This window comes from Glarea lozoyensis (genome assembly GCF_000409485.1).
Source record: "Glarea lozoyensis ATCC 20868 chromosome Unknown GLAREA7, whole genome shotgun sequence".
Classification (NCBI taxonomy): domain Eukaryota; kingdom Fungi; phylum Ascomycota; class Leotiomycetes; order Helotiales; family Helotiaceae; genus Glarea; species Glarea lozoyensis.
The window spans coordinates 1,555,581-1,570,821 of NW_007361002.1; the positions used below are offsets into that span (position 1 = coordinate 1,555,581).

The 15,241-nt window shown below is 35.4% G+C and overlaps 1 protein-coding gene across 1 annotated transcript; it reads left to right on the forward strand.

Annotated features, from left to right (window-relative positions):
* Positions 1 to 4,513: 4,513 nt before the first annotated feature.
* Positions 4,514 to 8,357, forward strand: GLAREA_01706 (Six-hairpin glycosidase; the record flags this gene model as incomplete). Its single annotated transcript, XM_008088922.1, has 9 exons — positions 4,514 to 4,598; positions 4,666 to 5,657; positions 5,807 to 5,833; positions 6,301 to 6,329; positions 6,676 to 6,694; positions 7,259 to 7,287; positions 7,583 to 7,610; positions 8,124 to 8,171; positions 8,340 to 8,357. The coding sequence occupies 9 exons, from the start codon at positions 4,514 to 4,516 to the stop codon at positions 8,355 to 8,357; spliced, it is 1,275 nt and encodes a 424-aa protein (XP_008087113.1).
* Positions 8,358 to 15,241: the final 6,884 nt, after the last annotated feature.

Genomic DNA, 15,241 nt, shown 5'->3' on the forward strand with positions numbered 1-15,241 from the left:
GCTAGAGGAGAGAGAGGTAAAGCAAAAATGCTAGTGGCGGCGATCGTGCTTTGTATAAATTCCTTGGATGACTCGTGGACCCGGACTGATCGGAAAAAGCAAGCGAGCTTGCTTCTGGAATGATCGAGTCGGGAGTGTGGCTCGGCTCTTCTGATTACGAAGACGAAAACGAGATGCTCGAATGGAGAAGACGTTTAGTGGTTGTAGTCATCAACGGTCAGTATTGCTCAGAGACTGTTCGTTTATATCTCGGGGTTCGTCAGCTTGGCTTGGTGGTGGTGAGGTGTGCAGAGCGGGCGTTCGCGGGTTATGTGTGCTATGCCGTGGTGTGTTGGTGTTGGTGCTGGTGCTAGTGCAGGCAGGTGTAGATGGATGTCTTAGTGAGAGTAGTAGTTGTAGACAAAATCATAAGAGGGGTGAATCCAAGTGTTAACGCGGGGGGGCCAATGTTTTGATATACCCTCCCACAATTCGGAAAAGGGTGTATTTCAAGGTCATGACCACACAGTGGTAACCATGTTTCGATGGGCCGCATGGAGGGGGACTCGGGGAGGAGGATTGTACATCGGTTCAGTTGTGCAAGGTTATCGGAGTGGTCGAGGAACGTCCGTTAGGACAAAGGACTGAACAGGTGAGGTTTGTGGGCAGTTGGATGCCAAATGATCGAGAGCCAGGCGATGACGCAGTTGCTCCATGCAAGAGCCGGCTCCACACGCCTGATCCGGCATGGGATCGACCGGAAGTGGTACCAGAGTGGGGCTGGCTTGATTTCAGGGTCTTCTGCCTCAGGAAGGGATCTGTCAAAGTGTCACTTACTCTGCGCTCAGCCACAAGCTAGCGCTCGCTTCGAGGGAGTGACCCTAGGTCGAAGCGTGTCAGAACTTTAAGCCGTCGCCGTTGCCGATTCGCTACGAAAATAGAAAACAGTCTGCACGCTTCTTTGGGCCTCTCATTGACTGGTTTGGGAGTAAGTGCAGACAAATTCGGTTCTTCGGTTTGATTTTTCAATACCCAGGCATGAGCCTCAAGCTGCAGGTCTTGTATTATGCGATCGTTTGAAAGCATTCCAGACCTGCTGATGAAGCTTTTCGGAGGTGGACTTGACAGCATTGCCTACCTACGTATTTGGAAAAGTACTTTCAGTGTATACAGAAGAGTAGTAGCAGTAGTGCTCGTAGCTCGTACGGTCATTTTCCTATGCTTGCATCCGTCTTCTCCTCCGTACCAAGCGTCCTAGAGTGGTTCACATGATCACCTTCAGCTAGATCGTAATTCAGGCATAGCTTAGCGCACAGTTGCTAGTGTAACTGGCTGAGCTCGTTATTGTTGTTGACGTGTATCCAATCTTTTGAGAGCGATGTCCAGTGTAGCTGGATGCACGTGGCTCAGTCCGCGAAACAGGTACTTGGTTTGCTGGAGGTAACCCCAGACTGGTAAAGATGCGATTTGATTCGTGTTAGACTCATCTCACACATGCAGCCTGCAAAGCATGTCCGCGATCGTTTCCGAGATAGGCAACAGATTGTCGAGGAGGCTTAAATGTAAGTTTCATGGGCATATCCCGGAAACCGTCAGCTCGTTTGCTTTTGGCGAGACTTTTCGCCGACCACGCTGTCAGACAGCTAAAACCGAAACTATCAACCCTACAGGAATCCTACTTCACCGGCTCTTCTAGACGCATATTCCTCCTAAATCGCTAATCTCCGACAACCCTGCCGAGGATGTTGGCATTTATGTTCTAAAGGGGGCAAGCGTGCGTAGTGATTATTTACAAGAGCTCGCTCGTACCCGACAGTTCGTTCGGTTCCGCGTCCTCGGACTCTTCCACTCTTACGGACTTTAACAGCTAGTTTGAATACTACAATACGTTGACTAGTTATATAAATTATTTAGTCTAACTCGGTTAGTCTAGACTATTTTCCATTATTTTACACGTCGTGCAATCGTGTCCTAGCCGATACTCTTAGGTCATTCCAAAGCGATACGCGTGGGAGAATCCAAACGAAGGACAGCGACCGTCCTCGTGAACCCGGCCGCGTAGTCAATCTCGACCCCGTGGCAACATTGGCAACATCTAATACAGCAGGAAGGCGCTGCAACCTTCACTGAACATCTGCCATAAGGTGCCAGTCATTCACTTACGAGATTATAGATCACCCGGAACTTTACCCTGAAAATTTCTTGTGTGAAATTAACAACGAGTCAACAGTAGCATCTGCCAGGTCGGTTACGAAGTAGAAGCGCTGGCACACGCATACATGCGGAGTGCTTCTTAAGCCTTCCACGTGCCCACCTCATCGGGTTCCTTGCATTATTGTATGATACTGGGCGCAAAATATACCACGTCTCGGTCATGTCCCTGGCAAGCTGATAGAAAAGAAGCGAGGGGATATTATTCACATTTCTCTCCATGGATTTGTCGTACACCGAGCGCGCATATCTAGGTACCTACCTATTAAGTAGGTAAAACCTGATAATGGACAGTACTAGATATGACTTCGATCTCTTCTCGTACTAGTGCTCTCCACAAAGTAAGTTCTCCCTACAGTAGGCCTGTTTCCGGCCCAAGCACTCGGTACTAAAGCTCAGCCCTACCTATCATGTTCTCCCATGTGGCAAGTGTGGCTGAGAAGCTATTTCGTAGGGAGCTGAGCCACACTTCACCAAGGTCGCCCGGGCGGCGCCACAGTTACAAAGCATCCGACGCTCCGTACCGACCGACCTAGGTAGGTACTCCCCAACAAAGCAACCCCCATACCTGTTGTGAAGGCATATTATACTGACTCATGACCGCATACTTGATCTCATTCCAATTTCTTAGTGAAGGGTGCGAATTTCGAATAAATGGAAACCTCCCGTCTTCCCTATAGCCGAGCGGTGACCAAGGTACCTACCTACGTATGGGGGCTTCCGTCCAGTTTCTTCGAGAAAGACCTGGACACGTCAAGTGACTAGCACATCCTGAAGGATTTCGTCACATGTATTTTGACAACTACCAGAACAGTACCCAAAGTACGAATGAGTGAAAGTGATCACTTGATGTGGTTTCCGACATACGCCGATAATTAATTCGAAGTAGACTGCCTGTCCTTCGTTGTTAAATGTTTGGATAGTAAAGAATTTCCCTTTTATTGCACATAACATACGTGGTTGCGAATCTACTCTCATGCTCGGTCATTATTTTCTTCGCAGTCTTCCTTGCCAAGCTGCTAGATGCTCAAATCCTCCTTACTTTGTCTCGAGAGATGAAGCTTGACATTATCAAACTCGTATGAGGCCTGTTCGGTGCGTACCCCAAGGTTACGAGAGAGGGACGCTCCGTACGTTCCACTCGGGTGCAGCCGGCGTGTAACAGTCGGAAAGATACTGCTTGGTCCTGCACCTCGGCGGCGCCGTTCTACGAAAGTAACCACACAATTAGTGAAGCATCGCTTCTTGTTTGATCAAAGTTCATTACAATGTCTCATATGACAACAAGAGCACGCAGTCAGTAGACTACGTCCTCACTGATTTGCGATCGTAGCTCGGGCTCGTTTGCATAGGTCGATGGATGTCATTACGAGGAACGCCGGACTGGTCCGAGGTAAGTGCGGTGATTACTCAATCATGCCTATCTTGTTCGGCGTATGAAAAAAATTCGATCGAACAGTAATGAATAATAATAAGTTATTTGTGTTTGATTATTCAAACAACCTTGACTTGACTGGCGCATGGAACACTACCGATTTCCCTGAAAATGTTGTACGAGCAAAAATAGAGTAATGTCGTGCACAGATCTATAATCATGATAACGAGAAAGCGCCAGTAGTGGTGGCAGACTCTCATGCTAATTTCCCTCGCTGCGGCACTGGCAGTGCCGCGGCGGCAGAGATTAAAGGAAGAGTGCTGTAGGTATGTTGATACGAGACCTCAATGGTTGGTTTGTTGGTCTGTTGGACTGCTGCTACAGTAACTTATTCATTTGATTGAAGCTGAAAACGAGTGATAGACTTCTAGCTCCCTCTTTGTTGGGAAGGCTTCCCGACTAGATGGAGTTACCTGTACAAAATTAAAAGATACGTACGGTGAAAGAGCAGTCCGAAAGGATAAAGTAGATGCAGATTGGGATTGGATGTTCCCAGGTTTCATTGCTTATCAGAACCTTATCTCAGCCCTTTAACGCCCAGCGGCCCAGCCCCTATCGTCAGCTCGCTGATTAATGATATTTGTGCTGAATGCGTCGACGCCAACAAGGTATGATTGGTCAATGCGATTCGGCATGTTGCAAGATCCGCTTTTCCCTCCCAACTCGGCGTGCTTGGTCGACGACGGTCTGATCCATGCCTGTTGTTGACAAAAAAGATGAACGCAGCTAGTGCTAGTCAAATACGAGCAGGAAGCACGATGATTATAATCTCTCTCTCCTCGCACTTGCCATTCTTGAAAGGGGGCCATCTACCGACCTCAACCCACCACGAAATATGTCCATCGTTTGAAGCCTGCTGGGCGAAAGACAAGATACCGTCAACACATGATGATAACATCTAGCCATGTCGTCGGCGCGCTCTTTGCTGCCGCGACGTGCGTCTTCGCGCTGGATCTGGACGTGAACGATCCCGGTGAGCAAGCTCCAGCTACAATTGGAGTGGTGTACAACTCGTTCGAGGTTATCTAATCAATTGTCAGATTCGATAAGGAATGCAACTTCTGTCATCGCACATGGTATGATGAGCTACTACACCGGCAATGTCACGAATACACCGGAGACGGTTGGAGTACTGGGACCACCATACTACTGGTGGGAGTCTGGTGCCATGTGGGGTGCCTTAATGGATTACTACCATTATACTGGGGACTCGTCATATAACGATGTCCTGACACAAGCACTTCTCAGCCAAGTTGGGCCCGAACAGGACTTTATGGTTCCTCTGCACGCAAAGGACGAGGGCAATGATGATCAAGCTTTCTGGGGTTTTGCTGCGATGTCTGCGGCAGAGAAAGATTACCCTCAACCGTCCTCCGGATATAGCTGGGTTGAACTGGTCGAACGGCTCTGGAATACTCAAGTTGTCCGGTGGGACACGGAATCCTGCGCTGGGGGTTTAAGATGGCAGATTTTCTCCTTCAACAATGGGTACGACTACAAAAACACCGTTTCGAATGGTGCATTCTTTCAACTTTCAGCTCGGTTGGCTCGCTTTACCGGAAATCAAACATATGTGGACTGGGCAGAGAAGGTTTACAATTGGACGGTGGACCTTAACTTGATGACAGAAGATTACCACGTTTATGACGGCGCCGATGTGCTGAAGAACTGCTCCGACCAAAATCGACTGATTTGGACTTACAACGCGGGAATATATCTTTATGGGTCCGCAATGATGTACAATTATACCAATGGCTCGGCCTTGTGGCAGCAACGCACCCAAGGTCTTTTTAACGCAACTGCCAACTTTTTCAGCCCCTTTGACAACGCTACGGATATCATGTTCGAACCGGCGTGCGAGACCGTCAATCATTGCAACACGGACCAGTTCTCCTTCAAGGGTTACCTGTCCCGTTTCATGTGGGCAACAACGCTGATTGCGCCATTCACCAAAATCGCTACAAACCAGCTTCTTACAGCTTCGTCAAAAGCTGCCGCGCAATCTTGCTCTGGGCCTGGCGATGGAGTGACCGTATGTGCCTTTTCCCTTTGTTCGCCCTTTTAAGCTCTGGCTCTAGGTGGCTGTGAGAGAATTTCATCCTTAGATACCCCTCTTTCCTCTTGAAACAGATAGATATTCATATGCTAACTTCTTGGAGTGTGGGGTGAAATGGTATGTAGGGGGATATGATGGCAAATGGGGTGCAGGTCAGCAGATGAGTGCTCTGGAGACAATACAAGGTCTGCTTATTAGCAGCTCCCAACCACCCCTCCACGAAGGACAGGTTCATCTTAGGCCATCTCCTGTTACATCAACTGCTCCTGTTCCAACGATGACCTCTACCGCGACAGCAACCGCTAAGAAGAGTGCTAGTGAGACTAGGTTACAAAAACCTACCCTTTTACTTATTATAGTTATTTTATTAATTAGTTCTTTACTTAAAGATTAGAAGTTAGAATATTAGATAAATAGAGATATTTAATAAATATAGATTATTATTTAATATATATAAATATATATAAATAAAATATATAAAGTAATAAGATTAATAAACTAGAAAAAAAAGTTATTAATAAACTTTATAATTATAATAGTATATTATATATACTTATATAGTAAAAGAGAGTTAAAGTTTAATTTAAATAAAACTTATAAGTACTAAAGCTAAGTTTAGTTTAAGTATATTTTAAGTAAAAACTTTAAGTATATAGCTAGTAGTTTTTTTTTTATATATACTTTTTATATTTTTATATTCTTTATATTAACTTTAGTATAATATAATATAATATTAAATATATACTACTATATACTTCTTTTTATTATCTATAAATATATATTATTATATTATATAAAAAGATTATATTTACTATAAATAGTTTATTATAATATTTTATAATAAGTTACTTTTAAATCTATAATATATATCTAGTAAACTATAAATTTATTAATAAGTTAAAGTAACTTATAATAGTCTAAATTCTAGTTTTACTTAAAAATTATAAGTTTAAATTATAAGTATTAAATAATAAATACTTATATTATACTATAGTACTTATAAAGAGTCTATAGTAAGTATAGAATATTCTAGAAAGTAATATTACTAAGGTAGTAAAGTTAATTTCTAAGTAAATATTTTAGAATAAGAATATTACTAATATTCTTATTAATATTAATAATAGTAACTAGTTAATTTCTAATAAATAGAATCTTCTAGAATAAGAGTTTCTACTATATAAGAGTTCTTTAGTTCTAAGTAGATAGCTTCTCTCTCTAAGTAATTTATTAACTTATTCTTATAATAATTCGAGTATTCTATATACTATAGATAGAGGTTTCGTCGGGTTAGTATATAAGTAAGTATATATAAAATTATCGGGTTATATACTCGAAGGTATATTTATTATAATAAGAGTAAGTTAAATAGATAATATACTATTACTATAGTAAGTTAAGTATAAAGCTCTTATCTAAGAAAATTATAATTATTATATAAAACCTTTATAGTAGGTTAGTCGACCTAGTTAATAGTCGACTAAGTCGATAATCGCTCGAGTTACTAGTCAACCTAGTCGACTATAATATATAACTTTTCTCCTAACTAAGAAACTAAGAGTTAACTAACTATCTTATAGTTTACCTCTATAACCTACGTAATAAATAAGTAACTTATAGTTTCTAGAATCTAGTAGTATCTAGAAAGACGCTTCTAGAAACTCTCTAGCCCTAGAATACTTATCTTAGATTAGACTAGGTCCTAAAGGCTTCGTTCTAGATCTAATTACGTCTTAGATATAATATTCTAGGGCTCTCTTAACTCTAGAGTTATAAGACTTCTAGATATTACGTATATAATACTATTCTCTATTCGGACTAGCGTGTCCTTATACTTAAGTATAACTAAGAAATAGATTATATAGTAGCTATAGACTTTCTTTCTTTCTAATATACTACTTAAGTATTACGAGTAGTATTAGCCTCGGCGTCGTAATACTTCTAGAACTAAAAGTCCTAGGATTAGGCGAGGTTATAGGAACCGAGTAGTTTCTAGGACCGTATTACGAGTAGCGTCGGCCTCGGCGTCGTAATACTTCTAGGACTAAAGGTCCTAGGATTAGGCGAGGTTACAGGAATCGAGTAGTTTCTAGGACTACCGTCTAATAGCTTAATTTAGTTAATATTAGTAATAATTATATTAGCGGATCGGCCTCGGTTTAGGGTACTATTACGTAATAATAGAAGTTTAATAAGTTCGCCGAGTAAACCTATTAAACCGGCTAGAAGTTTAACGAGTTTAACTAGCGAACCTATCGAACTTAAGAAAAGAAAAGTTTTATATAATAATTATAATTTCCTTAGATAAGAGCTTCGTACTTAACTTACTATAGTAATAGTATATTATCTATTTAACCTACTTTTATTATAATAAATAGATCTCTAAATCTATAAGTAATAATCTTACGCCTACTTCTTAATATACTAACCTTATAATAACCCTAGTCTACTCTAAGTAGAACCGAATCGTTATACTTTAAGTACCTATTCTTAGTAAGTACTAGATTATTAATAATAGCTCTAAACGTTACTAGTCTAGCCGAAAGCGTCGTAGAAACCTCGGTACTACTACTACTAACCCCTACTATAATCGAAGCTAAGGAGGGCCTACAAATCTCTCCGCTAGACAAGTATAATAGAACTCTAGCTAACCTAGAATAGTTTATTATAAAGGCCTAACTCTATATAGGTTTTTATAGAGACAAGTTTAGAAACAAAATAGATAAGGTCTTATTTCTAATCTTACACTTTAAGGGAAGGGCTTATAACTAGATTAAACCTTATATTAGCGATTACTAAGAGAATAAGACCTAGGCGGGCTTAGTATCTATAGTTTATTTCTAGTTTATTAAAGATTATTTTAAGTTACTAAGAGACTTTATAGCCGGTATAAGAAAGGCTTTTAGGGATATTAATATTAAGAAAAAATTAGAGCTAGCCCTACTTAAGCTTACTTAGACTAGGTTAGCTATCTACTATAATATCGACTTCTAGTAAACCTTAGCTAGGTTAGGACTAGGTAATAAAGCCCTAAGAATATTATTCTATAGAGGATTAAAGAAATTTGTAAAGGACAAATTATTACGTATAGATTCTCTTAAGACCCTTTATAAGCTAAGTAAAGCCGCTATTAAGATTAATAACTATATATATAAGTACTATATTAAAAAGAAAGGAGTCTATTCTTACTATATACGTCTATTAAAGAACTACTATAGCGATCTAATAGAACTTAATACGATTAGTAGAAGAGAACTTAATACTTTAGAAAAGAATAGAAAGAAGCTTTCTAATAAGAAGAGAATATATTAAAGAGAGAAGAGACTCTACTTTAAGTATAGAAAAGAAGGTTATATAGCTAGCTTCTATTATAAAAGAAAGCTATAGAAAGGCTAGAAAAAATAGTTTGGCCCTACTAGACAACTAGTAGTAATAGATAGAGCTACTCTACTAAAAGGTAATTAGAGTAAGTAAGAAGCTACCGAACTTAGCTTAGTAGTTTAGATAAAATCTAAGAACTCTCCGATAACTAAAGAGTATAAGATTAGAGACTCCTTATACTAGATAGACTTAGAACCCGATAGCCCCTTAGCCTACTAACTCGAGAAAGTAGTCCTAAAACCTAGAGAATACTAGTACTTCTAGAAGATAATAGGAGAGGGAAACGTTTAGATAACTAAGAATAGCTAGAAGTTTACTACCGACTAATAGATATAGAGAGAGAAACCTATAATTAATATACGTTATAAAGTATCTTTTATAGATATAAAAAGAGTAGTATTTTAATAAGAACGTACCTAGAGGACGACTATTAAACTACTTAGACTAATTAGGTAGTTACTCTACTTAAATAATATTCTTAAGCCTAGAGATATATAGGAGATTATTAGTAAATCTCTAGGAAAACGTATCTAGAAGCGAGTCTTCTTTATTAAAGAATAAACTAATAAGTTTACCTAATAGAAGGCCCTAATTCTAGACACATATACTCTACGCCTTAGTATACTCTATTATTTATAAGAATAGGTAACGTAATACTATATATAGACCGACTTACTCTAGAATATAGAGGTTATAGAGATATTATTAGACCCTTATAAGCTCTATACTACTAGAGAATAGAGACAAATTATAGTCGAAATAAAGATTAGAGAAAAACTAATTAGAGTTATAATTAACTTAAGAGCTAATAGAAACTATATCTTACTCTATATAATAAAGAAGTTAAATATTTCTATAACTAATATTCGACTATACTCTCTAAAACTCGTAGATAGGTTAGATTATATTAATAGATAAGTTAACTAAGTAACTATTCTATCTAAATTATCTTTACTAGATAGATATAGAGCTAATATCTAGTTTAATATTACCGAAATTAGAAACTACGAGGCTATATTAGGAATAGCCTAGATTCGAGAGTATAACCCCGAAATAGACTAGTATACTAATACTATAACCTATAGAAGATACGCCTATAAGAGTATATAGGTTTAACTATAAGGCCGGAGAGAGGTTTATACTATCTCCTCTAAAGCGCCTAGACACCTTAAAAGAATAGAGGGTTCTCTATAGGTTACTACTAATAAAGGTAGAGAAAAATAAATACTTATATAGTATAAAAGATTTAAGAAGTTATTCGAAAACCTAAAAGACTTTTAAGCCTTATTTAAATACTAACTATAGAATTACGAGATTAATCTAAAAGAAAGAAGATAACTACCTTCTAAGAAATTAAGACGATACTAGTTTAACGTCTCTAAGACGTTAAAGAAATACGTCGATATAGTACTTAAGAAAGAATAGATTAGACTATCTAAATCGCTAGCTACTTCGAATATACTAGTAGTAGTAAAAATAGGTAATAATAAAGAGAGACTTTATAAAGACTTCTAAAGACTAAATAATATTACTATTAAAGACTAATACCCTTTACTAAATATATAGTATCTATAAGATAGACTAGCTAAAGTAAAAATATTTATAAAACTTAACTAGAGAAATACCTTTAACCTTATTAGGATTAAGAAAGAATATAAGTAAATAACTATATTTATTATACTCTCTAGCTAATATAAATATACTATTATACTATTTAGGTTAACTAACGCCCCTATAATATACTAGAGATAGAACGATAATATCTTATAAGAGTATCTTAATAAGTTTATTATCTATTACCTCGATAATATTCTTATTTACTTAGAAAACAAAAATAAATATAAGGAGTATATTCGCTTAGTCCTAGAAGCCTTAGCTAAAGTAGACTCTAGACTAAAGCTAGAGAAATACGAGTTTAGTACTTAAAAAACTAAGTTTCTAGGGTTTATTATTAAACTAGAAAAAATAAATATTAACCTAGAGAAGATTTAATAAATAAAGGACTAGCTAGAATTAGAAAATATTAAAGACGTCTAGTCGTTTCTTAGTTTTAGAAACTTTTATCGATAATTTATAAAAGAATATTTAAAAATTATAGGACTACTTACTAATCTTACTTAGAAAGACGTACCTTTTCTTATAAGAGAAAAGAAGAGAGCGGCTATATAAGAATTAAAGGACTAGTTTACTAAGAAACTAGTTATTAGAAGTTTTAGTATTAATAAACTAAGTATAGTTAAGACTAATACCTTAGATACTACCGTAGATACTATTTACCTTTAACTAGACGAAAATAGAAAAATATACTCTATTACCTATTACTCTAAGAAATACTTACTAGCTAAATAAAACTATAATATTTATAAGAAGAAACTTATAGCTATAGTTAAAGTACTAAGATATTAGAAGATTTATCTTTAAAAAGCTAAATTTCTAGTTATTATTCTTATAGATTATAAGAACTTATAAACGTTTTTAATAATAAAGAAATTAGATAACTAATAAATAGTATACTAGGCCGAAGAACTTGCCTATTTTAATATTATAATTAAATACGTAAAAGAAATAGATAATTTCTAAGCTAACGCTTTAAGCCGATAACTAGAATATAAAGAAGATAAGATTTATAAAAAATAAGCTATTCTTAAAGAAGATAAAGATAGAAACCTTATCTCTAACTCTAAGGTAATTACCGCCCTTACTAAAGTCTAAGGCCTATAGTATAATAATATTATAGACGCCTAGAATAAGAAACTAGTAGCCTCTAAGAAGAGCTCGCTATATAAAGACGAAAAACTTAAAGTACTAAGCTTATATACCTTAGAATTTATCTAGAAATTCTATAAGGCCCTAGAATATAATTATTAAGAAATTAGAAGAACCTTCTAGAGAATTTAGTAGTAATACTATATTGACAAGCTATAAACTTTAGTTAAGAAAGTAGTAACTAAATATAATACTTATATTTAAAATAAATCTATATACTATATACCTTATAGATTAATAGGATAAATACCTATTCTAAAGAAACTATAGAAAATAATATCGTAGAACTTTATTATTAAACTTCTACTATTAAGAGATCTAATAATAGAAGTCGAATACGACGTAATTCTAGTTATAATAGAAAGACTTACTAAGTATATAATCCTAATACTATATAAGAAGTTAAGTACTACTAAGGAGTTAGTATATACTTTTATCTAGTACGTAGTTATAGATTATAGTACTCTAGAAGAAATAGTCTCGGACTAAGATAAGCTATTTATATCTAAATTCTAGACGGCCGTAACTACCTATATAGAAATAAAGTAAAAGCTATTAATATTATTCTATCTATAAATAAATAGAGATAATAAAAGAATAAACTAAGTAGTTAAGGTATACTTAAGGTATTATATAAACTATAAGTAAGATAATTAGGTTGCCTTATTACTAATAGCCTAGTTCTTATATAATAGTATAGCTATAGAAATAATATAAGTATCGCCGTTTAAAGCTAACTTTAGTTATAAGAAAATAGTATTCTAAGAACCTTATAACGCGCCTATCGATAATTAGGTAGAAAGAATTCTTATTAACGACCTTTTCTCTCTTTATAAGTAACTTATTAAAGAACTTAAGTTTATCTTAGAACGAAACGCGTTTTACTATAATAAGAAACGTAGTTAGGAGCCTATACTAAGAGAGAGAGATAGAGTTTATTTAGTTAGACGAAATATCTAAATAAAATAACTAAATAATAAACTAGATAATAAGAAACTAGAACTATTTAAAATTAAAGTATATAAAGGACCTTTAAATTATAAACTAGCTCTACTAAAAAGTATAAATATCTTTCTAGTATTCTATATATCTCTTCTTAAGCTAGTACTACCTAGAGTACTACTAGCTCTAGTTATAAAAATAGAACTAGTAAACTCTAATACTAAGTATAAAGTCGAGAAAATCTTAGACTATAAACTTATTAGAGAGAAACTATATTATTTAATAAAGTAGAAGAACTACTTATAATTAAAGAATATATAGAAACCGATAAATAACCTTAACTACTCTAAGTAGCTTAAGAAGTTTTACTACTAGTATCTAGGGCCTTCTAAAAAGGCCTAGGATCGAAGTTTAGATCGAGTAGTAAGGGATTATAAGTAGAGAAGTCGTCGGGCGAGATAGGGCGGGCTAGTAGTCGTTCTACTTTTACTTCTCTCTTCTTCTTCTTTCTCTTCTTCTCTTCTTCTTACTACTCTTTTCTCTTTAACTTATCTAACTTATCTAGCGAGTTAAGACCTACCGAGATTATCTTTTATTTTTATTCTTATAAGAACTTTTACTACTAGTAGATATAAGTATAGCGAGCTAGTATCTCTTAGATTTAGGCCTTAGTCTACTTATTCTCTAAAAAGAGTTTCTCTTCTTAAACCTTAATACTCTTCTAGTTATAAACTAAGGATATATAATTTATCTTCTTAATATTATATAATTTTCTAGTAGATATATAGGTACTATAGCGACTATATTTTAGGTTCTAAATGACTATATACTCTTTTTCCGCCTTTTTATAGTAAGAGTAAAGTACTATCTTCTTTCTAGTTAAATTAATTTATTTACTAAGGGCTATAATATTAGAATATTTTATAGTATAGTCGGGTAGTATATTAGAAAGAAGAGAAGTCTATAGACTTTAACCGACGTATTTCTTAGTCGTACTTAAGCGTATAGACCCGCTAGTCCGAATAGGGGATAGTATTACGAGTAGTGTCGGCCTTAGTATTATAATACTCTTAAGACTAAAGGTCCTAGGATTAGGCGAGGTTATAGGAATCGAGTAGTTCTTAGGACTACTATCTAATAGCTTAATTTAGTTAATATTAGTAATAATTATATTAGTAGATCGGCCCCGGTTTAGGGTACTATTACGTAATAATAGAAGTTCGATAAGTTCGCTAGGCGAACCTATTAAACCGGCTAGGAGTTTAATAAGTTTAACTAGTAAACCTATTAAACTTAAAAAAAGAAAAGTTCTATATAATAATTATAATTTCCTTAGGTAGGAGCTTTATACTTAACTTACTATAGTAATAGTATATTATCTATTTAACCTACTCTTATTATAATAAATAGATCTCCGAATCTATAAGTAATAATCTTACGCCTACTTCTTAATATACTAACCTTATAATAACCCTAGTCTACTCCGAGTAGAACCGAATCGTTATAGACCGCTATCTAGTAGTTTAATTTAGTTAATATTAGCTATATTTAGGTTAGCAGATAGGCCCCGGTTTTAGGTAGTATTACGTAATAAGTAAGAGTTTAACAAGTTCGCTAGGTTCGCTATTAAACTTATTAAACTCGTTAAACTTATCGAGACTTAAGTAAGGTAGAAAGTTCTATATAATAATTAAGATTTTCTTAGATAGAAGCTTTATACTTAACTTACTATAGTAATAGTATATTATCTATTTAACTTACTCTTATTATAATAAATATACCTTCGAGTATACGACCTAATAATCTTATATCTACTTACTTATATTCTAATCTAATAAAACCTCTATCTACTATATATAGAATACCTAAATCGTTATACTTTAAGTACTTATTCTAAGTATACCTCGATTATTAATAATAGCTTTATCTAGTAAGAAGACTACTCTACTACCTAATAAGAGTCTAACGGCTAGTTATACCGACCTTACGTCGGCTACTAACCCTACCTAGAGAAGCGGTAAGAAGGCCGACAATATTAGTATACTAGACGACGACAAAAGAAATATTATAGTCGAGAATATAGTACTACTTAAAGTAGTACTCCTCGAGCGATATTTAGAAAACTATTCTAAGCTTAAGACCTTTCTTCTTTAGACCGAATTATACTTTACCTTTAATAAAGACTAGTTTAGCTCGAAGAAGTATAAGGTTCTCTAGACTACGTCTTACCTTAAAGGCCTAGCTTACCTTTAGATCTAACCCTTTTTAAGAGACTATTTTAAGTATAATAACTAACCGGCTAGTATAATAATAGTAACTTAAAAGATCTTTAGAAATTTCGAGAGTTTTAAGGTAGAAATATAACAAATATTTAGAGATATTAATACTAAAAGAATAGCTATACGTAAGCTATTAGCTCTTACCTAAATAGACTCTATAATCTAATATACTATAGAGTTCTAAAGTTATAGAAA